We start from the raw sequence: 27,766 nt of genomic DNA, 5'->3' as shown, positions 1-27,766 counted from the left end.
CTATGCCTAATTTCCGCCACACTGTTATCCAGTTTTCCCAGCAATTTCTGTCAAACAATGAGTTCTTATCCCAGAAGCTGGGGTCCTTGGGTTTATCAAACAGAAGGTTGCTATATTGCTTGACTACTGCATCTTGAGTGCCAAGTCTATTCCATTTGTCTACCTCTCTGTTTCTTAGCCAATACCAAGTGGTTTTGATAATTGCTGCTTTATAGTAGAGTTTGAGGTCTGGTAGCGCTAGGCCACCTTCCCAAGCATTTCTTTTCATTAGTCCCTTTGATATTCTGGACCTTTTGTTTTTCCAAATGAATTTTGATATTATTTTATCCAGCTCTAGAAAGTAATTGTCTGATAGTTTAATTGGTATGGCACTAAATAAGTATATTAATTTAGGTAGAATTGTCATTTTTATTATATTAGCACGGCCTACCCATGAGCAACTAATGTTTTTCCACTTACTTAAATCTGACTTTATTTGTGCAAAAAGTGTCTTGTAATTGTGTTCATATAATCCCTGGGTTTGTTTTGGCAGGTAGACTCCTAAGTATTTTATACTGTCTACCCTAGCTTTAAATAGGATTTCTCTTTCTATCTCTTGCTGTTGGACTTTGTTGCTAATATATAGGAACGCAGATTTGTGTGGGTTTATTTTGTAACCTGCAACTTTGCCAAAGTTGTTTATTAATTCAAGTAATTTTTTACTTGAATCTCTGGGATTCTCTAGGTAAATCATCATATCATCTGCAAAGAGTGATAACTTAGTTTCTTCTTTGGCTATTCTTATTCCTTGAATATCTTTATCTTGTCTAATTGCTACAGCTAACATTTCTAGTACCATATTGAATAATAGTGGTGATAATGGACAACATTGTTTCACCCCTGATCTTATTGGGAATGCATCTAGCTTATCCCCATTGCATATAATGCTTGTTGAAGGTTTTAGATAGATACTGCTTATTATTTTATGGAAAGTTCCCTTTATTCCTACGTTCTCCAATGTTTTTAGTAGGAATGGATGTTGTATTTTGTCAAAAGCTTTTTCTGCATCTATTGAGATAATCATGTGGTTTTTGTTAGCTTTGTTGTTGATGTGATCGATAATGCTAATAGTTTTCCTAATATTGAACCAGCCCTGTAGTCCTGGTATGAATCCTACCTGATCATAATGTATTAATCTCGTGATAAGATGCTGTATTCGTTTTGCTAAAATCTTATTTAAAATTTTTGCATCTATATTCATTAGGGAAATTGGTTTATAATTTTCTTTCTCTGTTTTGTCTCTTCCTGGTTTGGGTATCAAAACCATATTTGTATCATAGAAAGAATTTGGGAGGACTCCTTCTTCCCCGATTTTCAAAAATAGTGTATGTAGTATTGGAATTAACTGTTTTTTAAATGTTTGATAGAATTCACTTGTGAATCCATCTGGCCCTGGAGATTTTTTCCTAGGGAGTTCATTGATGGCTTGTTCAATTTCTTTTTCCGAGATGGGGTTGTTTAAGTATTCAACTTCCTCTTCTGTTAATCTGGGCAATTTGTATTTTTTAAAATATTCATCCATCTCATTTAGATTATCGAATTTGTGGGCATAAAGTTGGGCAAAGTAGTTTCAAATTATTGTTTTAATTTCCTCCTCATTGGAGGTGAGTTCACCCCTTTCATTTTTAATATTAGTAATTTGGTTTTCTTCTTTCTTTTTTTTAATCAGATTGACCAAAGGTTTATCAATTTTATTACTTTTTCATAAAACCAACTATTGGTTTTATTTATTAATTCAATAGTTTTCTTAATTTCAATTTTATTAATCTCTCCTTTGGTTTTCATTATTGCTAATTTGGTATTTACTTGGGGATTTTCAATTTGTTCTTTTTCTAGCTTTTTCAACTGCAAGCCCAAGTCAATGATCTCCTCTTTCTCTATTTTATTTATGCAAGCATTCAAAGATATAAATCTTCCCCTAATAACTGCTTTTGCAGTATCCCATAAGTTTTGGTATGTTGTCTCACTATTGTCATTCTCTTGAATGAAATTGTTGATTGTTTCTATGACTTCTTCTTTAACCCAACCCTTCTTTAGAATTAGATTATTTAGTTTCCAATTGATTTTTGGTTTCTCTTTCCATGGCCTTTTATTACATGTAATTTTTAATGCATTATGATCTGAAAAGGATGCATTGATTATCTCTACCTTTCTGCACTGGATTGTGAGATTTTTATGTCCTAGTATATGGTCAATTTTTGTAAATGTTCCATGTACCGCTGAGAAAAAGGTATATTCCTTTCTATTCCCATTTAATTTTCTCCAAAGATCTATCATATCTACCTTATCCAGAGTTTTATTTACCTCCTTAACCTCTTTCTTGTTTATTTTGAGGTTGGATTTATCGAGTTCAGAGAGGGGGAGGTTGAGGTCCCCCACTAGTATAGTTTTGCTATCAATTTCTTCCTTCAACTCCCCCAACCTCTCCTCTAAGAATCTGGATGCTATACCGCTTGGAGCATACATGTTTAGTAATGATATTGCTTCATTGTCTATGGTGCCTTTTAGCAGGATATAGTTTCCATCCTTATCCCTTTTGATTAGATCTATTTCTGCTTTCGCTTTGTCTGAGATTAGGATTGCTACTCCTGCCTTTCTTACATGAGCTGAAGCACAATATATTCTGCTCCATCCTTTGACCTTTATCCTATGTGTATCCCCCCATTTCAAATGTGTTTCTTGTAAGCAGCATATTGTTGGATTATGGCTTTTAATCCATTCTGCTATCCGTCTCCGTTTTATGGGAGAGTTCATTCCATTCACATTTACAGTTATGATTACAGTCTGTGTATTTCCCTCCAACCTCTTTCCCACCATTTGTGCTTTTAGCTCTCCCGTCTCCCTTCCCCTCCTCAATAGTATTCACTTTTCTCCCCCTCCTCCTGCAGCCTTCCCCTCCTTCTTTTAGCCCCCCTCCCTTTTACTCCCCTATACTCTTATTGCTTCTTTCCTCCCTTTTAGCCACCCTCCCCTTTCTTCCCCCTTCCCCTCCTACTACCTATAGAGCTAGTTAGGATTATCTACTTAAGATTATTGTTCCCTCCTTTGAACAAATCAGATGAGAGTACCTCTCAAACAATGCTCATCTCCCTCCCCTCCTTCCCTCTACTATAATTTTGTACTTCTTCCTGTGATATAATTTGCCATTTTCTGCTTCCCCCTTTCCACACCTCCTATTACATTCCCTTCTCATACTTAAATCATATTTTTACATGACATCATTTACTTTATGCCCGTTCCCTCTACATATATCCCTTTTATCATAATAGCTGCACAGTTCTCAAGATTAACAGGTATCATCTTCCCTTATAGGGAGGTAAACAGTTTGCCCTAATTGAGTAGCAAGTTTTTGTTTTTGTTTTTTCCCCTCTGTTTACCTTTTCATGATTCTCTGGAGACCTGCATTTGGAGATCAAATTGTCTATTGAGTTCTGGTGTTTTGGTCAGGAAGCTCTGGAAATCCCTTATTTCATTGAATGACTTTCTCCTTGCCTGAAATGTTATGCTGAACTTTGCTGGGTAGTTGATCCTTGGTTGAAGTCCCAACTCCTTTGCCTTACGGAATATTGGGTTCCAGTTCTTTCGATCTTTTAATGTAGAAGCTGCAAGGTCCTGTGTGATCCTGACTGTGTGTCCTTGATATTTGAATTGTTTCTTTCTGGCTGCTTGTAGTATTTTCTCCTTCACTTGATAGCTCTGGAATTTGGCAACGATATTTCTTGGGGTTTTGAGTTTGGGATCCCTTTCGGGAGGGGAACGGTGGATTCTTTTGATGACTATTTTGCCCTCTGAATCTAGTACTTCTGGGCAGTTTTCCTTGATGATTTCCTGGAACATGTTGTCCAGACTCTTTTCTTCATCATGGGTTTCTGGCAGGCCAATAATTCTTAAATTTTCTCTCCTGGATCTATTTTCCAGGTCAGTTGTTTTTCCAATTAAATATTTTACATTTTCTTCTATCTTTTCATTCTTTAGATTTTGTTTGACTGATTCTTGTTGCCTCATTGAGTCATTAGTTTCTACTTGCCCAATTCTAATCTTCATCGTATTGTTTTCTTCAGTTAGCTTTTGCATTTCCTTTTCCATCTGACCAATTTTTCCCTTTAAGGAGCTATTTTCTCCATTTAATTTTTGTATTTCTTTTTCCATTCGACCAGTTTTCCCAGTTAGGTTTTGGGTTTCCCTTTCCATCTGTTCAATTTTCCCAATTAGATTTTGGGTTTCCTTTTCCGTTTGATTAACTCTTCCTTTTAGGGAGTTATTCTCTCCAGTTAATTTTTGAACTTCCTTTTCTATTTCTTCAGTTTTCCTTTTCAGAGTGATGTTCTCATCAGTGAATTCTTTTTTTATAATTTTAAAATCATTGGCCAGTTTTTCTTTTATATCCTTCTTCAGACGTTCCAGGTAATCTAATTGTGCTTGCGAGAAATTCATAGTCCCATCTGAGGTTTCAGATGGAAGTACAGTCTCAGCTCTGACCTCTTTGGTGTTTGTGTTTTGGTCCTTATCCCCATAGAAAGATTCTATGGTTTTTTCACTTTTCGTCTGCTTTTTCCGATTCATGATGTTGGCTGAGTGTTGTAGCTTTTGGTTCTTTCAGTCAGAAGATACAGATCTTTTAAGTTGGGCTGCTGTGTGTCTAGGCTGAAAGCAGGCTTTTTTTTTTTGTTGTTGTTGTTTCCCAGATCAACCCTGGGGTTAGCTTGTTAGGTGTGTGGGAGGGGTGGTCTGGTCTCAGGAGATCTCCTCAGCTGACTTGAGGCAAAGGCAAGGTGAGGGGATGGTGATCCCAGCTTCCTTATTGTCTTCCCTTTTCCCCTGGAGGGCTGGGGTACGCCTAGAAGTTAATGCGTGTTCCCGCCCCTCCTGGGGCTTGTCTCCCGGCTCTGAGGCTTGCCTGGGTCTCAGTGTGAATTTTCTCTGCCCTGGGTCGTCTGTCCCTCCAGATCGCCTCCGCCACAGTAGGAAGAATCCGCCCTTGCCACTTTTCCAGCCTCTGGTGTTATGAGACCACCCGACCCCTTCTACTGTTCCCGCTGATCCAGGATTAATCTGGGGAAGAATTTTATGGTTCCCTCACGGTCATCAAGGGGGAGGAGAGAGCACTTACTGATCACTCCGCCATCCCAACTCCTGGAAGTTCAAGTAGCTGACCCACCAAAGTCCAGTCTTCAGGCTGAAGGTTTTAAGGGCTGCTGCGCTGATATCTGGTGCTCAGCGGCTTTCATCGGCTCGGCCTGGCTTATCTCCTGCTCCGCTGGTCTCTCCCGCCACTCTCGGGCCCCTCAGGTCCCCTCCGCCCTGTCGCGCTGACCGCGCTCCGCTGTGCGCCAGGGTCTTACCCCTGTGGAACAGATCCCTCCCGTGAACCCTCCAGTCCAACCTGGGCTCCGAATCCGTCAAAATCCGTCACCCACTGGATTCTATACCTCCAAAGTCTGGTCAGACTCTCCCCCCAGAGATATCCAGAGGAGTTTTTCCAGGAGCTTGGGTGAGTCGTTGCTTTCACTTCACCCCAGCTGATTTTAATCTCACACTGAGTGGCCATCTGGCCCTGGGAACCCTCTACCTAAAGCCCCTGGGGGAATTGAGCAGCTGATCTGAATCTCAGCCCTGAGCACAGTCCTGGGGTAAGGAGGAGTGCTGGCCTGGTGGAGCTGGAGGCTGTTGAGGAATAAACTCCTCTCCCTTGATTGTGCCACCTTGGAGGAACTGAGATCTTACAGGTCCTGAGAGTGTACTCTACTCTTGACAAAGGATCCAAAAGTCAAGTAACTGGTTGGGAATATGCCCAATAAAGGGAAAAAAAATAAGACTATAGAAGGTTACTTTCTTAGTTCTCCCATCCTTTCGAATGAGGAAGAACAATGCTTACCATCAGGGAAAACATAAAAGTCAAGGCTTTAGCATCCCAAACATCTAATATAAATATGCAATGGTCTCAGGCCATGGAAAAGCTAAAAAAGGATTTTGAAAATTAAGTAAGAGAGGTGGAGGAAAAATTGGGAAGAGAAATGACAGCGATGCAAGAAAATCATGAAAAGTCAGTCAACAGCTTGCTAAAAGAGACGCAAAAAAATGCTGAAGAAAATAACACCTTTAAAAATAGGCTAATTCAACCAGCAAAAGAGGTCCAAAAAGCCAATGAGGAGAAGAATGCTTTAAAAAGCAGAACTAGCTAAATGGAAAAGGAGGTTCAAAAGCTCACTGAACAAAAAAGTTCTTTAAAAATTAGAATGAAATACATGGAAGCTAATGACTTTATGAGAAACCAAGAAATTACAAAACAAAACCAAAAGCCCCTATTAAAAACACTTGAGAACATAGGAATAAAGGGAACTTTCCCTAAAATAATAAGCAGTATCTACCTAAAACCTTCAGCAAGCATTATATGCAATGGAGATAAGCTAGATGCATTTCCAATAAGATCAGGGGTGAAACAAGGATGTCCATTATCACCACTATTATTCAATATGGTACTAGAAATGTTAGCTGTAGCAATTAGACAAGATAAAGAAATTGAAGAAATAAGAATAGGCAAAGAAGAAACTAAGTTATCACTCTCTGCAGATGATATGATGATATGCTTAAAGAATCCAAGAGATTCAAGTAAAAACCTACTTGAAATAATAAACAACTCTGGCAAAGTTGCAGGTTACAAAATAAACCCACACAAATCTTCTGCACTTCTACATATTAGTACAAAGTCCAACAGGAAGAGATAGAAAGAGAAAACCCATTTAAAGCTAGGGTAGACACTATAAAATATTTGGGAATTTACGTGCCAAAACAAACCCAGGGACTATATGAACACAATTACAAGATGATTTTTGCATAAATAAAGTCAGATCTAAGTAAGTGGAAAAACATCAGTTGTTCATGAGTAGGCCTGAGCCAATATAAAAAAAAATGACAATTCTACTTAATTTATTTATTTAGTGCCATACCAACTAAACTATCAAATAATTATTTTCTAGAGCTGGATAAAATAATATCAAAATTCATCTGGAAGAACAAAAGGTCCAGAATATCAAAGGGACTAATGAAAAGAAATCCTAGGGAAGGTGGCCTAGCGCTATCAGATCTCAAATTGTATTATAAAGCAGCAATTATCAAAACCACTTGGTACTGGCTAAGAAACAGAAGGGTAGACAAGTGGAATAGACCAGGCACTCAAGACACACTAGGCAATGAATATAGCAATCTCTGGTTTGATAAAATCAGGAACCCCAGCTTCTGGGATAAGAACTCACTATCTGACAAAAATTGCCGGGAAAACTAGATAACAGTGTGGCAGAAACTAGGCACAGACCAATGCCTGACACCATACACAAGAATAAAGTCCAAATGGGTACATGCTCAAGGTATAAAGATTGATACCATGGACAAACTGGAGGAACAAGAAATAGTGTATTTATCAGATTTATGGAGAAGGGAAGAATTTTTGACTAAAGAAGAGATAGAAAGCATTATGAAGTATTATATAGATAATTTTGATTACATTAAACTGAAAAGTTTTTGCACAACCAAACCCAATGCAACCAAAATTCGGAGGGATGTAGTATATTTTGAAAAAAATTTTTACAGCTAATCTTGGGGATAAAGGTCTCATTTCTAGCATATATAGAGAACTGACTCAAATGTACAAAAATGTAAGTCATTTCCCAATTGATAAATGGTCAAAGCATATGAACAGGCAACTTTCAGAGGAAGAAATTAGAGATACCTATAATAATATGAAAAAACGCTCTAAATCACTTTTGATTAGAAAGATGCAAATTAAAACCACTATGAGGTACCACATCACATCTATCAGATTGGCAAACATGACAAAACAGGAAAATGATAAATGTTGGAGAGGATGTGGGAGAGTTGGAACACTAATTCATTGTTGGTGGAGCTGTGAGCTCATCCAAACATTCTGGAGAGCAATTTGGAACTATGCCCAAAGGGCTACAAAAATGTGCATACCCTTTGACCCAGCAATATCGCTTCTAGAATAGTATCCCCAAGAGATCATAAAAATAGGAAAGGGTCCCAAATGTACAAAAATATTTATAGCAGCACTCTTTGTAGTGGCCAAGAACTGGAAATCAAGGAGATGTCCATCAACTGGGAAATGGCTGAATAAATTATGGTATATGAATGTAATGGAATACTATTGTGCTATAAGAAATGATGAACAAGAAGACTTCAGAGAGGCCTGGAAAGATTTATATGATCTGATGCTGAGTGAAAGGAGCAGAACCAGGAGAACTTTGTGAACAGCAACGACCACAGTGTGCAAGAGTTTTTTCTGGTAGACTTGGTTCTTCATAGAAATGCAAGGACTTAAAAAAAAAAAAAATTCACAATGATCTTCTAAGGCAAAATGCCTTCTACATCCAGAGAAAGAACTATGGAATTCAATCAGAGAATATAGCAGATAATTTTTTGTGTGTGTATTTAATGTTTTGGTTTGTTATATGATTTCTCCCACTTATTTTACTTCTTCTACACAGCATGACTATAGTGAAAATGTATTCAATAGGAATGTATGTGTAGATCCTATATAGTATGCCATCTCGGAGAGGGAGAGGGGGGTGGGGGGCAGGTAGGGGAGAAAAAAAATCTAAGTTTTATGGTAGTGATTATAGAACACTAAAAATAAATAAAATTAATATTAAAAAAAAGAATGAAAAAATGGAAGATAATGTGAAGTATCTCAATGGAAAAATAACTGACCTCGAAAACAGATCCAGGAGAGACAATTTTAGGACTACCTGAGAGCCATGATCAAAAGAAGAGTCTAGACATCATCTTTCATGAAATCATCAAGGAAAACTGCCCCGATATTCTAGAACCAGAGGGTAAAATAAATACTGAAAGAATCCACTGATCACCTCCTGAAAGAGATCCAAAAAAGAGAAACTCCTAGGAATATTGAAGTCTTATTCCTGAGTTCCCAGGTCAAAGAGAAAATATTGCAAGCAGCTAGAAAGAAACAATACAAGTATTGTGGAAATACAATCAGGATAACATAAGATCTAGTATCTTCTACATTAAGGGACTGAAGGGCTTGGAATATGATATTCCAGAAGTCAAAGGAACTAGGATTAAAACCAAGAATCACCTACCCAGCAAAACTGAGTATAATACTTCAGGTGAAAAAATGGTCATTCAATGAAATAGAGGACTTTCAAGCATTCTTGATGAAAAGACCAGAGCTGAAAAGAAAATCTGACTTTCAAACACAAGAATCAAGAGAACCATGAAAAGGTAAACAGTAAACAGAAATCATAATGGACTTACTAAAGTTGAACTGTTTATGTTTACATTCCTACATGGAAAGATAATATTTGTAACTCTTGAAATTTTTCTCAGTTATCTGGGTAGTTGGAGATATTACACACACACACACACACACACACACACACACACACACACACACACACACACAGCAAGAGAGAGCACAGGGTAAGCTGAATAGGAAGGGATTATAAATAAAAAAATAAAATTAAGGGGTGAGAGAGGAATGTACTGGCAGGAGAAAGGAGAAATGGAATGGGGTAAATTATCTCATAAAAGAGGCAAGAAAAAGTTTTTTTCAATGAAGGGGAAAAGGGGGGAGGTGAGAGGAAAAAAGTGAAGCTTGCTCTCATCACATTTGGCTTAAGGACGGAATAACATGCACACTCAATGTGGTATGAAAACCTATCTTATGCTACAAGAAAGTAGGGAAGAAGGGGATAAGCAGGGTGGGGGAGGATGATGGAAGGGAGGGTAAATGGGAGGAGGGAGCAATTCGAAGTAAACACTCTTGGGGAGGGACAAGGTCAAAAGAGAGAATAGAAGAAATGGAGGGGCAGGATAGGATGGAGGGAAATATAGTTAAGTCTTACACAACATGACTACTATGGAAGTCATTTGCAAAATTACACAAATATAGCCTATATTGAATCGCTTGCCTTCTCAGTGGGGATGGGTGAGGAGGGAGGAAGGAAGAAAAGTTGGAACTCAAAATTTCAGGGAAACTGAGAATTGTTTTTGCATACAGCTGGGAAATAAGAAATACAGGTAATGGGGTACAGAAATTTATCTTGCCCTATGGACAAGAGAGAAGATGAGGATAAGGGAAGGGAGCGGTGTTAGAAGGGAGGGCAGATTGGTGGAAGGGGTAATCAGAATGCTTGGCATCTTGGGGTTGGGGGCACTCGAGAGATGGGGAGAAAATTTGAAACTCAAAATTTTGTGGAAATGAATGTTGAAAATTTAAAATAAAGAATCTTTAGATTATTTTCAAACTATCACCAAAGTGCTTCAATTTCAAGAAATCATGAAAGAAAACTGCCCTTACATACTAAGCACCAGAAGCGTTACTGCTCTGACTCCAGGACTGAATTGTGGACTGTGGACTGAGATCCTGGGCTCTTGAACAAGGGTAAGGAGGTAAAACTGCCACTGTGACCCAAGAGGGAAAAAAACGAAAATAGAAAAAAATCCAATTGTCTATTCCTGGAGAAAAAACCAACCAAACAAACAAAACTGTTACCTGGTACCAAGGAACCAGAGCTGGGATCATACCAGCTTAGCAACAACTAATCTAAAGCAGCAAAAAGGATAAAACATGATATTTCAAAAGACAAAAGAAATAGGCTTAAAATCACAAATTTGATTTATACCAGAAATTGATACTAGAAAAACAGTGTTATAATTCCAAAGGGAAAAAAATAGAGGGTTTTTTAAATATAAAACTGAAAACTTGTAAGAACTATAAGAATTACTGATTAAAAGACCATAACTGAAGAGACCTTTTAAATACAAACATAAGAGATACAAATGAAGGAGTGGGAGGAACAGACATCACTGAACCTCACTTTCATGTGACCTACAGAAGAAGGATAGTCACTCACACTCAGTTTGGTATACAAACACATTCAATTCAGTTTATCAGGGAAATAGGAATTTGGGAGAGCAAAGGGTGAAAAATAGGGTTTAATTCAGTGGGGAAGGAAGATTGGTCATACGCTAAATAGGAGAATCTTGAAGAAGTTTTTGAAAGAAAAGAAAGGATAAGAACAATGACAGCAATTTAGGTGAGGGGAAAAGAAGAAAGGCAAGAGAAAATAAGCTGATTTCACCAAGCACAGAGCACTAGTGCTGAGTACACTTTTCTCCCATGACCCTTTTCTTAAAAAATGGGCAGAGAACAAAGCAGGAAAATGTATAAGAGAATGGCATGCAGGCAAATACTCAGTGATCACAATTATGGATATGAATGAGAAGAAACTCATAAAAAGGACGGAGATAGTAGACTGCATGAGAAAACAGAATTTGACAACATATTGTTTACAAAAAACCTAGATGAAATATGAGGATACAGAGTTTAAAAGAAGGAATTGTAGAAAAATCTATGGTGTTTCAGTTAAATTTTAAAAAGCTGAAATATTAATCAGAATCTCACATAAGGTAACAAAAAACTTGAATAAAAGAAACAAATAGGAAAACATTTCAATGAAAGACCCCATAGTCAATAAATACTTATACTTAAAATATATGAACCAAATGGCATAGTATTTAAGTACTTAAAGGAAAATCTAAGAGAGATACTGTAAAAATAGAAAGCAAAACTATAATAGTGGGGAGACCACAACATAATTCTGTCAGACCCAGAAAGAGTTGACAAAAAAAATAAACAAGAAACGAGTGAAGAATTTGAATAGAATTTTACTAAAGTAAGATATAAAAGATGCCTGGAGAGTACTTAATGGTAATAGGAAGGACTATATACGTTAGTCATGTGTGAATGGCACCATTACAAAAACTGACTATCAGTTAGGGCATAAAAACTTCAAATGCAGAAAAATCAGTAATCTTACATGTGTATTCTACTGACCACAATGTGATAAAATTATATTTAATAAAGATCTATTGAAGAAAGGATTAAAAAGTAACTGAAGACTAAATAATGTATTCCTGAAGAATTAGTAGATTAAAGAGAAAGGCATGGAAGGAAATGTTTAGTGATAACAACTATGAATATCAATGGAATGAACTATCATAGGAATGATAGATAAATCTTATTAAAGATAATGACAATTGGGCAAAAGAACAGCATTTGGAAATCAAGCTAAAATAGTCCTTTTGGAAATATTTATATTTCTAAATATATTTGTCAGCAAAAGAGAAACAGAAAAGGTTAACAAACTGGATATACAGTTAAAAAATAACTAGTACCTAAACTGAAATCTTGAAAATCAAAGAAAAGATTAATAATAACTCACTGAATTAATGATTAAAATTATTTTTTAAAATAAAGATGAAATAGATAAGCCATATGCTTGCCTGATTTACCAATTTAAATTATTTTTTAAAACAAAGATAGATAAGCCGTGTGCTTACCTGATTAAAAAGAAAAAAAATCAAATGATCAGTTTATTGCTTTATCTTTAAGTAAAAACTAATTGCTATTAAATGGTTAAGTGGGGTGCTAATCACAGGAGACTAATAATAGGGAAATCATACACAGAATGAGTATTTGAGCCAATGACATAAGATAGGAGATACCCCAAACCCCTTAAGTTATCCGAGGATTATGAGGGGGAAATATCACTGGTCTTGCTCTGGAAGAGTGAGACCAAAGCATATTTGCTACATATATATTTGTGAATATTAAAAAATATAGTACTGGAAATGCTCTAGTTTCATCTTTGATTGGGTACTGAACTTACCAATGTTGGATAATCTCTTGGGAAAATAGAAATAAAGCAAAACTGAAAATACAAATTTTAGTACAACTAAAAATGAAAATTTCTGTTTTTTTAACATAAAAAACTACTTGCTGCTATTTCTTCTTTGAAGTTAATTCTTTTATAAAAATAATTTTGTTTTCAGTTTTCTACAATCACTTCCATGTATCTTAGATTTTTTTCCCCCTTCCTCCCCGTTTCCCCCCCCCCCATCTCCAAGATGGCATGCAACCTTATATAGATTCTTATTACATTCTTATGAAATACATTTTCACCTTATTTATGTTGCACAGAAGAATTAAAATGAATGGGAAAAACCATAAAACTAAACAAACACAAGACAAAACGGTCTACTTCATTCTGTGATCCAATTTCATAGTTCTTTCTCTGGATGTGGAAGGCATTTTGCCTCAAGAGTCCATTGGGAATTTTTTAGGTCCTTGCATGCTGTGAAGGACTAAGTCGACCAGAAAAATTCCTTGCACACTGTGGTTGCTGCAGAATTTAATTCTTTAGGAACAGATTGTTGAATGTATATTTACTTTCAACAGAAAAAGAAAAAAAATGAATTACCCAACCATCCATTCCTAAGAGCCTATTTGTGGATCAATTTAGTGTCTCTGTTAAGTGTAGTCAATTACTGCTGATTCTGCCTTTGCAACCTCTTCTGTACATGTTTGTTTCTCTCCTCTGACACTGCAACCATCATGGTGCAAGTGTTCATTCTCTTATACCTTCTTTATGCCTTCTGGTTGCATTGGTCTCCCTCCTTAAATGGAGGAGCTAAGAAATCCTTAGATTTCTGATATATTCTCTACCCTTTTCAATCAGAAGGAGGAAGTGGGAGGGAAGGGATTCTGAGGAGGTATGAGTATATCTCTTGTTTTAAATTAACCTCAAAGGCAACCACGTTACACCTAATTTCTGCATTCCCGTTCACCAGAAAACTATTTTTAAGTTAAAGACGCAATTGCCTGGCTAAAAATGTAAACCTTGACTCTAAATAGCAACATTTCAGGTTTTTCTTCTGACAAAATTCCAGAATGACCAAGAACTAAGTGATTAATTCCCCAAACGCCTTAAACCCCCAAAATGCCTGGTATTGTTTTACTCAGAACCAAAGAGTTATCTTCAATTTGTAAATTATATAACATACACACTTCATAAATTCCCTATTAAAAATTCACATAAATGGGTAGCTTCAGTTACATTTTTGCAACTACTGGCAGAAAGACATTTTAAAGAATGAGAAAGAAAAAAGGTATCTTACCACATGTGCTGGAACTTGTTGCATTTTTGCAGCAGGGGTCCCTGGTCGTGGATAAAACTGATTGATAAAAAGGCTGGGAAACTTATAGTCTTCAACCAGTTTCACTGTATCTTGAAAATCTTGATCTGTTTCTCCAGGAAAACCACAGATGATATCTGTAGCAATAGTTATTCCTGGAACTCTAAAAAAAAAAAAGAAAAAAAAAGGAAAGGAAAGAAAAACCTGTAAAATTCTTTTCATGACATTCATTTATTTCTTTTTTCTTATATCTTAAGTCATCAATTATCCAAAAATCACAAGAAAACACTTCAAACAGCAATAAAAATCCTGAGACCACCACTTAAATGTGGCTATTGTATAGAGGAATGAAACCATTCTAATAATATAGAAAAATTTTTTTTACAAAGGGTCAAAACAGTTTTTGGAAGGAGAGAATACCTTCTGAACCTTCCCTTGATTATTGCTTTCATATCTGCCAAGATGGAAGAATTACCAAGTCATCTTTCAAAGGCACGTAGGGTCTTCCCCTCCTCATCTAATTTACTGATTACAAGCTAAACTAGTACAATCATGACAAGAATTGGGAAATGTTCCCATCGCCAATGTAGGAAGCACCTACTACGTGTCATATGCTGTGCCGGACTGTAAGGATTCAAAAACAGGCAAAACCAGTCCCTGTTCTCAAGTAGATCAGTCTAATAGGAAAGACAACATGAAAGCAACTATATACACAAAAGATACGTATCGGTTAACTGCAGACAATCTCAGGGAGGGAAAGTACTAGCATTAAGGGAGATCAGGAAAGGCTTCTCGTAGAAGGTGGTATTTTAATTTGAAGACTGAAAGGAAGCCAGGGCAAGTCAGGTGATGGGAAAATCATTAAAAGAAAAGATAAAAATGATTTGCCAAGCTGTGAAAGAAAATATATTTGAAACATAGACTTTTAATTCTATATCTTCATTACTTTGCATAAGCATTTTTAATTCTTCAATATCATTACCAAAGTTGAAATTTCAAAATCCTGATTTAAAAAAAAAAACCTCACATAAAGAAGTACTCTAGATTAATGAAGGTGTATAATAAGAATAATTATGCCAGCAAATTTCAACCAATTTTATACAAGGCTCATCAGAGAAATTATGACTAAAAGCAGCAAGGAACTAAGGAGTAAAAGATATCGAACAGTAGCAGATGGAGGAAGGCAAGCACCCATTATCATATGCTTCCTAAAAGATGGAGTTTTTTCCAAAAGCATAAATCTCAGAAAATTCCTATAATATGTTACAGGAGCAGAGACAATGAGTTTATTGTCCTTGTCTATGAACTGGAGTAAACCTGGCACAGCCTACGGGGTATTCCCAAAGGAAAGTCCCTCAGTTACAATTTTTCCCATTCCCTCTCGATTTCAATCATCTATCAGTCCAACTTAGTATTTGGGTAATATATCCTCACTTCGGCCTTCAGATAAAGTAAGCATTAGTAAAATATACTTGCAGGGACCGAATAGAATTCAAATGGCATTACATATAAATGGTGTGGAAAGAGACTAATTTCTGATTTTTTAAATGAAGAATGAATATACTTGATGAAATTACAAATATTGACGGGGAAGCATGCTTGTATCCAGAGAAGGTGTGAATTATTTAATATTCTAAAAATTAAGTTTAAAAAATTTTATTTATTTTTTGGTTCCATAGCTGAAGTAATTACAATTAACTGCTCCTCCCCTTGAATGTGAGCTCCAGGAGAGCACGGGTTATCTTTTGGCTGTTTCTGTATTGCTAGTAGTGGTAGGTGCTTACTACAGGTTTACTGACTGGCTGGTTTTAGCTGAGGGACTTTAAGAAAGTCAGAATGTGAAGATGAGGAGGAAGGAAGTCCCAGGCATAGAAGATAATCACTAAAAATGGTCAGAGTTGGGAGGTGAGTGTCACGTTTGAGAAACATCAAGGAGGCCAGGGTCACTGGATGACAGGGAACGAACTGGAGATTAAGGTTTAAGAAGACCAGAAAGTCAGAAAGAGGGCAGATGAAACAAATCAGTTCCTGATACCTCAGTACTACTAACAAACTAGTGTTCAGAATTCTATTCTGGAAAGATGAGTTGAAAGGGGAAATAATTCAGATTATACAGTCACAGACTATATGAAGACAATGGTCATGAAGACAATGGTCATGGGCTTGTTTCTCAAATTCCAGCGTTCTCGAAATAGGAAGAAACACTTTGGGCCTGAAAGGGATTGATTTATAGAACAATCAGATAGAAAATATTTAGGACCAAGATAGTGACCTAGGCTGAAAATGTAAATAATTACTAAAAAGTCTAGACAATTTTATGGATGATTGAATTGTAACTGGTTCCTTAATGAAAATAGGATATTTCAAAGTACACTTCTATTTATTTGGTGTTGAAGTGAAGAACAATTTTGTTCTTTCCCACAAGATTTCTGTTGCTATTTCTGTCAAAAGTCACCTATGTAATCCAGGATGGCAGTTCTTAAGTTCACTAAAAGCAAAATACATAGATGTGATGTTAGTGCAAGGGGTATTGCGCCAAATGTATTCTTTATAGAGCTTAAGTACATTTTTGTCAGCAATCACCTATGTAGTGTAGGCACTGCATTGCTATAAAAGTATAAATTACATCAGTGTTCAGAAAGTACACTGAGAGTTCCTTTATGAGGACAAAACATGTGACATGAATAATCAATGTTGTTTTTTTTCCATCATGTTATACCGTACAATGTCAGAATGGCAGAGATTGACGTGAGCTGTGGACCCCTTCTGTGAAAGACATGACATCTCTTCTGCAGTTCTCTGCTCAAATATTTGGATTGCTATGATAAAACACCAGATTATTTCTACCAAGAGTTTGACATATTTATTGGAAGAAAATGCTTTAGCATACCTAGCAGCACATACATTCATACTGGTAATTAATGTGTTAATTATAAATAAATCCTTATTTGTTCTTGAAAATAACACAGTAGGGCATTTAGGTGGTGCAGTGGATAGAGTGCTAGGCTTGGAGTCAGGAAGGCTCATCTACACAAGTCCAAATCTGACCTTAGACACTTACTAGCTGTGTGACCCTGGGCAAGTCACTTAACCCTCTTTGCTTAGTTTCTTTATGTGTAAAATGAGTTGGAGGAGGAACAGTACCTTTGCCAAGAAAACCCAAAATGAAGTCACAAAGAGTCAGATATGACTGAAATGACTGAACAATAGCGAGGGTCACTACTTGATCTCACTTTCTTAGCCATTATTTTAAGTTATTTCATATATTCCCAAGCAAGAAAACTTTTTCTTGAAATAAACTGTATTACAGACAGATCTTTGCCCTGGTTAACGCAAATTTAATGAGCTACACACAATTTTGTAGTAAAAAAGGGAACCAGAATGAGGCAGAAAACCCTGAGGAGTGTGTTGTGCACAAGTGTGAATAAATACACACATAAACATGTGTGTTTGTATGTTTGTGTGACTATATAGACACAAAGGGAATGTCTCTTATTTTAGTTATTAAACTTAAAACTATAATAAGGACTTAGGGACACTCTATATGTGAAGGAAAGTAAATGACATATAGCTCTGTATATGCTGAATTTTCATAAGATTGAAAATTAAAATCTGAAGTATCATATTCAAAATTGACAGCTTTATGTTAAAGACCTTTAAGAAATCCAGACACATAAAAGCTTTTAGAACAAATTGAAACAGACAGGAAATCTATGCAGATACACACACACACACACACACACACATTATATCAAAGAGGTTAGTTCTACGAAGTCAATGAACATCTCTGGGCCTCAGTTTCCTCTTTATCTGTAAAGTGAGAAGGTTGGGCAAGATGACTTCTGAGGTTCTTTCCAAGCCTAAAGATGTAGGACAGTGACAGACCTTGTCCTAATGGCAGCTGAAACAAGTCTAACATTATGCAACATATAGATAGATAGATAGATAGATAGATAGATAGATAGATAGATAGACAGACAGACAGACAGATAGATTAGATAGATAGATAGATAGGTAGATATTTGTTGCTGTTCAGTCATTTCAGTTGTGTCCAACTCTTTGTGATCCCATTTAGGGTTTTCTTGGCAGACATACTGGAGTGATTGGCCATTTCCTTCTCCGGCTTGTTTTACAGGTAAGGAATTGAGGCAAACAGGTTAAGTAATTTGCCCAGGGTTTTATACACAGCTACTAAGGGTCTGGGGCCAAATTGAAACATAAGAAGATGAGTTTTCCTGACTTCAGGCCCTATGCCACCTTGTTGCCCTGTATTATATATACACATATGTGCTACATAAAAATATAGCATGACATATATATATATATATATGTGCAATACGTGTACAACTATATGTACTATATGTGTGTGTGGCATATAACTAAAATATTGATTATGTAACCATGAGTTTATTAAGGGCCTACTATGTATGATGTGCTGAAGTAATAAAAATAAAAATAAATAATTCCTTTTTCCTCAGTGTTGTTTTTTTTTTTAAATACTATGTAACCCAGACTGTATAAAGTATTAAAAAGTACCTCAGGAAAAGGACTTAAGGACCAGGGAAAATGCTAAAAGAAGGTCTTCCTGGTTACCAGGCTTAGTTATGTCTGTTTTTTTCATTCTGGCAATGAGCTGTGTCCAGAACAGAGAGAGAACGGTTCCACGCAGCAGCTAGAATTAGAAGGGATCTTAGACACTATCTTGTCTTTAAGTGAGTTGCCCAAGTCATACAGATAATAAGTAGCAGAGTCAGGATCTGAATCTATGGCCTCTTGACTTTAAATCCAGTGGTGTTCTTTCCACTTCACCCACAGCCTCTGCTGCTTTATCTGATGCCTTGGCCATAACTGGCATCCCTTGACAGAAATTCTCAGCCTGAGGGAGAGAGAGGACTGTCACATTTGGAGAAGTTTGACTTGAATAAATAGCATCGGAAGCCTTGGGAGAAGCCATAAATGAGTGTGGAGGATACAAAATCAAAGGATTAATCAGAAGGAGAGAAGATGGCAATCTAAAACCTGAATTAAAGATATGAGCGTGCATCTACGATTGTAACCAAACTAAGTTAGGAAGCCCAGATAATTATTGCTTTAAAACTTAAAGTAATGTTACTAGAAAATATGTAACATTAAAAAGGATAAATAATACAATTATAGAACTACTACATATTAGTTATTAAAATAATACTGACAGTGTATACTAGTTCAAATTTATAGACTACACTGGTTATTAAAATCATACTAAGACAGTATGTAATAATCACAATCTCTGTTACCTATAGTACTGGTAGCATCATCCATGTAGGAGTTTTTGTTTCTATGGTAACAAGAATTATAGGGTCCAATCAAATTAGATTTAATAATGTGTGTTTTTGTCTTATTCAAGGTGAAAAGGAAATGAAACATTTTTAACATTCATAAACCACAACAAATGAATGAATTCCATTTAGAGATAAGGTGATAATTACTAGAGTAATTGGATTTTTCCTGGATGGGATTATTTATCACACAACAGAAATTCAGGTTTGGGAATGAAGGTAGGGGCAAGGCTGCATTCCACATCAGCAATTAATTACAACCAAACCAATACACCATTCCTATAACGTGGCACAAAGCTGTATCCTTTTTCATATGCTTCTGAATACAATAGTTTTTAAGCAGCGACTTAAAGTGAGTAAAATTATTTTATTCAGGAGAAAATCCAATTAAAGAAACAATCAACTTCGCCCACGTGCTTTATTTTTCTCCATATTTGAAGGGGAACTCATATTAGAAGAACCAATGAAATGAACATAAGAAGAAACAGCAAAGTCAGGCAAATCTAAAATCTCTGAAAATCTAAAGTACTTTTCACCACTGTTCAATATTTTGGAGATTCACTTTAAACAATAGCTACAAAATATATTTGTAAGATAAACAAACGACAGCTTTCAGAGTAGTCTAATTTGTGAAACTGTACAGTTGCATCAAGCTGTCTCTGAAACTTAATCTGACAATAAGGTGTGGGACTAAATGTCCTAATTCTCAGTTTAATATCAGAATCTATTATCCTATGATCTTCCCCTGAACTTCTGGACACTTCAGTACACCATTAGATCTGTGATTTGTTTATCTGTGTGAAAACTCTATACCCTGAAACAGATTACTATCCCTTCTTACCTTATTACCTTGTGGAATACTTATCCGTATTCTCCAATGAATTCCACAAATAGGTCTACCCAGTTTTCTGACAAACCATTTCTCTGTTATAGGAGAACATTTCTCTGTTATTCTTTTTTTTTGCATCATGGACCCCTTTGATAATCTGATGAAGTACATGGATAAAATAAAATATATAGCACCATAAAAGAAGATATTTACACTGAAATACAGTTATTAAAATATTAAAAAAAACACAAGTTTGTGGACCCCAGGTAAGAACTGTTGCTCTCTAATTCCTGGATATAGAGGTAGGTACCAATTAAGAAGGGGGGCTATTCAATAGGACCACCCTAAGTTCCCTTCCCATCACATATTTCTCTACTAATATCCTTTATGCCAGTTCTCTGGCTCACATTTTCAATGACAATACATGTTATCATATATTTGCACTTATCATGCACATTTCTCTTTTCCATTTGGGTGACACTCAACTGTAATTCTTTGGAGACCAGCATTCCATAATGATGGGCAGCTAGGTAGCACAGTGGATACAGTGCTAGCCTTGGAGTCATGAGGTTGTGAGAACAAATCCAACCTCAGACACTTCCTAGCTGTATGACCCTGGGCAAGTCACAGAACTGCTTGCCTCAGCTTCCTCATCGTTAAAATGTTCTAGAGAAGGAAACTGCAAACAGTTTCAGTATCTTTTGCCAAGAAAACCCCAAATGGGGTCACGGAGAACTGGATATGACTGAAAAATTACTGAACAAGAACAACAACAGCATGTTAATGCATGTGCTGCTAGAAGACTATCGTTTAAAAGAGAGGTGTTTGTTTCAGGGGGGAGCTTGAGATCAGTAACATCAAACACTATATACTTTCCCACCGTTAGGATCACATATTTGAGGAAGCACATCTTTGCATAATGGTGAAACTGAAAATGCAACTGAGGAACATAAATGAAACGTATGCTCTGGTTCCCAAGGGTAACTATTTTATAGATTGTCTAAGACTGCTTATAACATTGCCATGTAATATTCACGGCCTGAATCTTTAGCTCAAAAAAGAACAACAACACTCTCCACCCTGCGTGCCATGTTTGTCTGTTAGCTGCAGTTGTTATTCAGCCCTCAAGGAATGCTACCCTGCTCGAGACAGGCTCCACTGAACCTGAAAACATTTCTGGGCCTTCTCTGACTGTGATCATCCCACTTGAGTTCACTATACAATAGCTGCTTTAGGTTCCTGCTGTTATCTATTATTCTTTTCTACACTCAATCCAATGCAGTTGTGTTATGATAAGTACTGCATCAATGTTGTTAAGAGTCAATCCTAAACTGAGAAAAAATTTCTAAAGTCAACAATATAACTATTCAATCATTTAACACCAGAATATTATAGACCAATTACCTTAACAACTACTCAGAGTAAAAAAACAGCATTAAGCACAGATGAACTGTCTTTAAACAGCACTCAGTGAAATAAGATTCAATGATTTCTCATTAGGAATGGTGAGGGAATGGATTTTCCAGGAAAGATGATGGGAGGAGAAATGAAGGAGACTCAGTGCTCATATGCTTTTCAAAAAACAAACATCAAAGAATTCAGGATTAGCCTTTTGAGCTGAAAAAGAATTTAAAAATTCAAAATGGAAAATATGAAAAGTGTTAATTAAAACAAATGACAAAGCAGCTAAAAAATCTCAAGTGTCAGGAGAAAAAAATTCAGATGGATAAAGAAAAATATAAATTATCCTGAGATATCCTCAAATGGACAAGACATTTTTGAAAATTAAATAAGTTATTAGCAATACTAAGAAAGTCACAAGGACAAATAGAGAGCAGAATTCATAAAAAAAAAATCAAATAAGGCACTCAGGCTAGAATCCTTTAAAAGATGGAGGAAATAATAAAGAAAATGACCAATACCAAAAACATAACAGAAAATTCTAAAGAATTTGCTAAATCCACTGGATACTTTGGACGTGCTATTGTAGAAAACTGAAATACAGTCATTGCAGAAAGGAACATAAGTTAAGAAAAATCGATGAATTGTTCAAAAGATTAGAAAATATGCAAAAATAAGTAATGAAACTGGGGACAGAAAAATTGCACATTTTTTTTGATGAAGAAGCTAAGAAATGAAGGCTACAAACTGTAGTGAAACTCCACTGTAAATCTGTCAGAAAAGAGCTAGTATAAAAAGGATAAGCAAGAACCAAAAATCTATTTGTTTTGAGAACGTAATAACAAATTATTAAACTTCCAGGAGGGGCAGCACACTTGTAATCTCTGCTACTAGGGAGGAGGCGAGGCTTCTTTAGTCTAGGAATTCTGAGCTGCAGTTGGCTAAGTAGATCACTTAAGTCCATATATACCTGTCTTGTACTCCCCGGGCAGTGAGGAGGCTAAGAGAAGCTATCTAAAGGGGAGTGAACCAACCCAAATTTAAATGAAATAGGTGAAAGCTTAGTAGCTATCAGTAGTCGGACTGGCTCTCTTAGTCTGGGTTTCTTAGGGAGAACAGTATCAAAGAAGAAAAAATGAAGCTATTTATTCAATTTCTTGCCTACAGAAATCCCTGAGATTATAAATTATGTCTTGTTTTGTCAACAGTGAAAAAGAACCCTTCAGTTTATTCTTGGAGGTAAACAACACCATCGTGATCTATAAAATTTTGATTGTTCTGTATGTACTTTATAATTTCCTCATCTATGTACGTGTTGCATGGCTGCCAAAGCTGCCGCTAGGTGATGCAGTAAAGAGAAAAACGAGCCTGAAGCTAAGACGACCTGTATCCAAATCCAACTTCAAATACGTCACGCAATGGATATCTGCTTCAGTTTCCTCAATTCCGACATTATTTCTGTAAAATAGGGATAATAGTAATAGCAGCTGTCAAGATTATACTGAAGATCAACTGAGATTATTTACAGAGTGCTTGGAGTAGGTGCTCAACAAATTTCTTTCCTTTCTAAAATCTAAAATTGTGAAGGCAGAAATCTCTGTATTACTGGTGCCTGGCAGAGTCCCTCACATATAGTAATTATTCAATAAAGATCTGCTGAATTGAATTGAACTGAGTATTCACTACTGTTATAAAACATGTCCTGTGAAGGAAATAAAAGGAAGAATTCACTACAGTTGGTGATATATTCCAAATGTTCATATTCATGGATATTTGTAGAAGACAATCAATAAACATTTTATTAACTTATTATGTACTGTACTGGGGGCATAAAGACCTCTTCAAAAAATGTAAAAAACCACAAATACTAAATAAACACCATTTCCTAACCATAATGGAATACAAATTATATTCATTAAAAGATTTTTAAAGAAACAATTGAAAAATTGGGGGCTCAATAACATTCATCAAAGGAACTAGTGGGTTTGAAGAACCAAATGACAGAAACAATAGAAATTTATCAGAGAAAATGACAATAATGAGACAACGTACCAAAATTTACGGGATTCAGATAAAATAGTTCTTAGGGGTGAAAATGGGGAGAAATATATTAATTAATGCAACTAAAAGAAAAAAGACCCGAAACACATCAAAAATCCCCAACTAATGTAACAAAACAAAAATTCTAAAAATTAAAGAGACTACAGAACCTGTAAGAAAAAATGGAATTGATAAATTAAAATGGAAGCTTATTTTACTGAAAAAGTCAAACAGTTACTTAATCCAATTAAAAAAGGGAGCACCAAATTGTGTCAAAAATGAAAAAAAGAGAACTCATATCAATTGATGAGAAAATAATTTATCAGAAACTATTACGCTCAATTGTATACTAACAAAACTGCTAATTTAGAAGAAATGGATGGATTATAACAAAAATGTAAAATATGGAAATTACCAAAGGAAATACTATTTGAAAAACCCAATATCAAAAAGATAAACTGAATAAGTCATAGATGAACTCCCAAAAGAAAAAAAAAAAACAACCCAGGTTCAGTTAGGTTTAGAAGTGAATTCTATCAAACTTTTTTTAAAAAAGCAATTAGTTTCAATATTACATAAACTGTAATGTAAAAATGTCTTTTTCCCCACTAATTTCCTTATATCACAGAAATATAGACTAGAAACCTAAACCAAAGAGTGACAAAACAGAGAAAACTACAGACCATTATCTCTAATGATCTTTAATACAAAATTTTAAAAAAAATTTATTAGTAAATACATATTACAACAAAATATTATTAGGAAGGATACATATGACTAAGTAGGGTTTATACTTTGAACGCAAACTTGTTTCAACATAAGAAAGACAATATGTATGCATGAATATAATGTATATAAATTCATGTTAATGCAAATAATAAAATGCATATGATTATATCAATACATGAAAAGCTAAATGGCTTTTCATAAAATTCAGCACTCATTTTATTAAAAACTCTAGAAGTACAGGAATAAATGGACTTCTCCTTGATCTAGTAAGACACAAAGAGAAAATCTTATGTGTAATGGAGAAAAATTAGTGGCCTTTCCTGTAAGATCAGGGGTAAAGAAAAGATGCCCATTATTATCACTACTATTTAACATCACATAGAGAAATGTTAAATGCACCAATAATACAAGAAAGTGAAACTGAAGGAATAAGTACAGTCAAAGTCTCAACAAAACTATTACTTTTTCAAGATGATATGATTTACTTAGAAAATCTTGAGCTGATCACAATATTAAAGGAAACAATGAATTCAACAAAGTTGTACAAAATAAATCTACATAAATCTTCACTATTCCTCTATGTTACAAATTCCACTAGGAAGAGCTAGAAAGAGAAATTCCATTTAAAATATCTACAGAAATTATAAAATATTTGGGAGTTCTATACATCTACCCAGATATACCTAGGAATGCTATCAATCCAATTATAAAAAAACTTTTTTCAGTTATAAGGACATTTTGGAAAAATCAGAAAAACATTTAAAGATGACAATATCTGAAACTTATTCAGTGTAATACCAATCTAACTACCAAAGAATTACTTTATAGAGCTAAAAAAATAAAGGAATGGTATGGAAGACTGAAAATCTCAATGTATATGTGTGTGTGTGTGTGTGTGTGTGTGTGTGTGTATGTTTAAAGAAGAGACTCCATCAGTATCATGTATCATCAAATTGCACTGCCCAGCAGTAATAACTAAAATAATTTGATACTGGTTCAAAAATAAAGAAGCTGATCAGTGGAACGGATTAGAATAGTCTTTGATGAACACTACTGGACAAAAACTGTTGGGAAAATTGGTCAGTGGTCTGGGAGAAATTAGATCTGGTTTAAGATTTTATACCATATACAAAGATAAGCTACAAATACATACATAACTTAGATATAAAGTGTTACATCACATACAACTTAAAGGAACAAGGTAGAAACTACCTTTTAGATTTAAAACAAGGGATAGAGAGGCTCACTGAAGATAAAATGAACAATTTTGATTATAAAACATTAAAAAGTTTTTGTATAAGTAAATGTAATGTAGCTAAAATTGGAATGCAAACAGATAACAGGATAAAAATTATATAGCATGTTTCTCTCATAAAAGCCTCATATCCAAGATATATAAGGAGCTGATTTCAATTTACAAAACTAAGAGCAATTCAGTAGATAAATGGTCAAAGGATATGAATAGGTAGTCTTCAAAGGAAGAAATCCAAGTTACCAACAACTATATTATCAACTGCTCTAAATTATTAATAATTAGAAAAATGCAAATAAAGCAATCCTTGGGTTCCATCAGATTGGTGAAGATGATAAAAGAGCTGTTTAAGAGGCTGAGGCAAAATAAGCATATTAATGGACTATTGATGTAACTATAAAATTGGTAAAACCATTCTGGAAAGCAATCTGTAACTAGGCCCCAAAAGTTATCAAACTGGGTATATCCTTTGATCCAGCTATATCACTATGCCTAGAACCCAAAGAGATAACAGAAATAGAAAGGGGACTTGTATGTAGAAACATATCTGTAGTAGCTCTTCATAATAGCCCAAATTGGAAACTGTCCTCTTATTGGGAAATAGTTAAACGAATCAAAGTAAATGAATGTAATGTAGCATCATTGTACCGTAAGATAAAGGAAACTGGGAAGACAGAGATCAAAGTAGGAAAACAATTTACACAATAACAACATTACACAGAACCATAACTCTAAAAGACTTTTGAACTCTGATCAATGGAAAGGCAAACCATGAGTTCAGGAGACAAAACACCTCACTTTATCACCTTCCAAAGGTGTCTATCAGTGAAGAGTTTGAAAAAAAAGTTCAGTATATAAAAGTCTCATATAAAGAAACAGTACATGGAAAGCAAGTAAAGCAAACCAACTTAATTGAGGGGATTTACTTATAATATAAAGGAAAGTCAGGGAAAATGGTGAAAACAGGTCAATTCCATTGGCACCTGGGTGGAATTTGGCGTGCCTTGGGTCCTGAAGGGAATAGTGAATCGTCCTCAAACCAGTAAAGCTTGCTGGCTTTTTATAGGGTTTGTGGCACACAGTAAGCTCTTAATAAATGCATACTGACTGACTAGAGCTAGCAGGAACAAGAATTGGGGGAGAGAGTAAGGATCCTCGATCTAAGGACTAGTGCTGATTCAAACTAGTAGGATTAAAGGAAGATTCCTAAGGGAATTGGTGGATAGTTGATATTCAATCTCCTCCATTGGTGTGAAATGGGTATGGGGCCTTTACTTCTATTCTAAATTTGATAGGATGATAGGTTTTGAGCTTCCTTGGGGCTTCTTTGTTTAGGACTTTGGGGCTGATATCACTGGTGTTATTACAATGATTAACTTGAAATACGAAGAGACAAAAGTTTCCAAGTCTGCCTAATGTGGGAATTTGCTTTGCTGGACTATGCATGTTGGTAAAGAAAGGTTCTACTTTAATCACTTATTCAATGGGGAAGGACAGTGGGAGACAAATGGGAGGAAAATTCTTAATGTTGGATCTCCAAGTTTTTCCTAAGCATCTCTTTGTTTGGAATGCACTCTCCCTCTAACTCTTCACCTTAGAATCCTGAGCTTCCTTATAGATTCAACAGATATTAGGGCAGCTAGGTGGTGCAGTGGATAGAGCACCAGCACAGGAATTAGGAGAACCTGAGTTCAAATCTCACCTCAGACACTTAACAGTCACTAGTTGTGTGACGTTGGGCAAGTCACTTAACCCCAATTGCCTCATCCTGGGTCACCTCCAGTCATCCTGATGAATATCTGGTCACTGGATCCAGATGGCTCTGGAGAAGAAGTGAGGCTGGTAACCTGCACAGCCCTCCCTCACTCAAAACAAAGTCAAGTGCAAGTCATGTCATTGTTTCTCTGATGGCATGGTCTTCTTTGGCAATGAAGGATGAACACACACAGATATATGATAAAGGAGACAGTTCCCATACCAAGACTTTCTGGAATTCTCCCTTATTCTCCCTTAGTAGGTTGCCTCTATCCTCTATTTATTTCATATTGATTTGTATATTTGAGTTCATCAAATAGAACATAATCTCCTTGAGGGCAGAGAAAATACCTTTTTTTTGTAAGCCTAGGGCAAAGCAAGATGATA

General features: G+C 35.7%; 1 protein-coding gene across 2 annotated transcripts in view; it reads right to left on the bottom strand.

The window, feature by feature from the left end:
- Positions 1–27,766, bottom strand: part of CDKAL1 (CDKAL1 threonylcarbamoyladenosine tRNA methylthiotransferase) — a 637,247-nt gene that overhangs the window by 176,004 nt on the left and 433,477 nt on the right. For both annotated transcript variants that reach the window (XM_072603951.1, XM_072603950.1), the window contains exon 12: positions 14,038–14,218. In XM_072603951.1, coding sequence (XP_072460052.1) covers positions 14,038–14,218 — 181 coding nt within the window. The remainder of the gene's footprint in view (positions 1–14,037; positions 14,219–27,766) is intronic.

This window comes from Notamacropus eugenii, chromosome 4, assembly GCF_028372415.1.
Source record: "Notamacropus eugenii isolate mMacEug1 chromosome 4, mMacEug1.pri_v2, whole genome shotgun sequence".
Classification (NCBI taxonomy): Eukaryota; Metazoa; Chordata; class Mammalia; order Diprotodontia; family Macropodidae; genus Notamacropus; species Notamacropus eugenii.
This window is presented reverse-complemented; position numbering and strand designations above follow the sequence as displayed.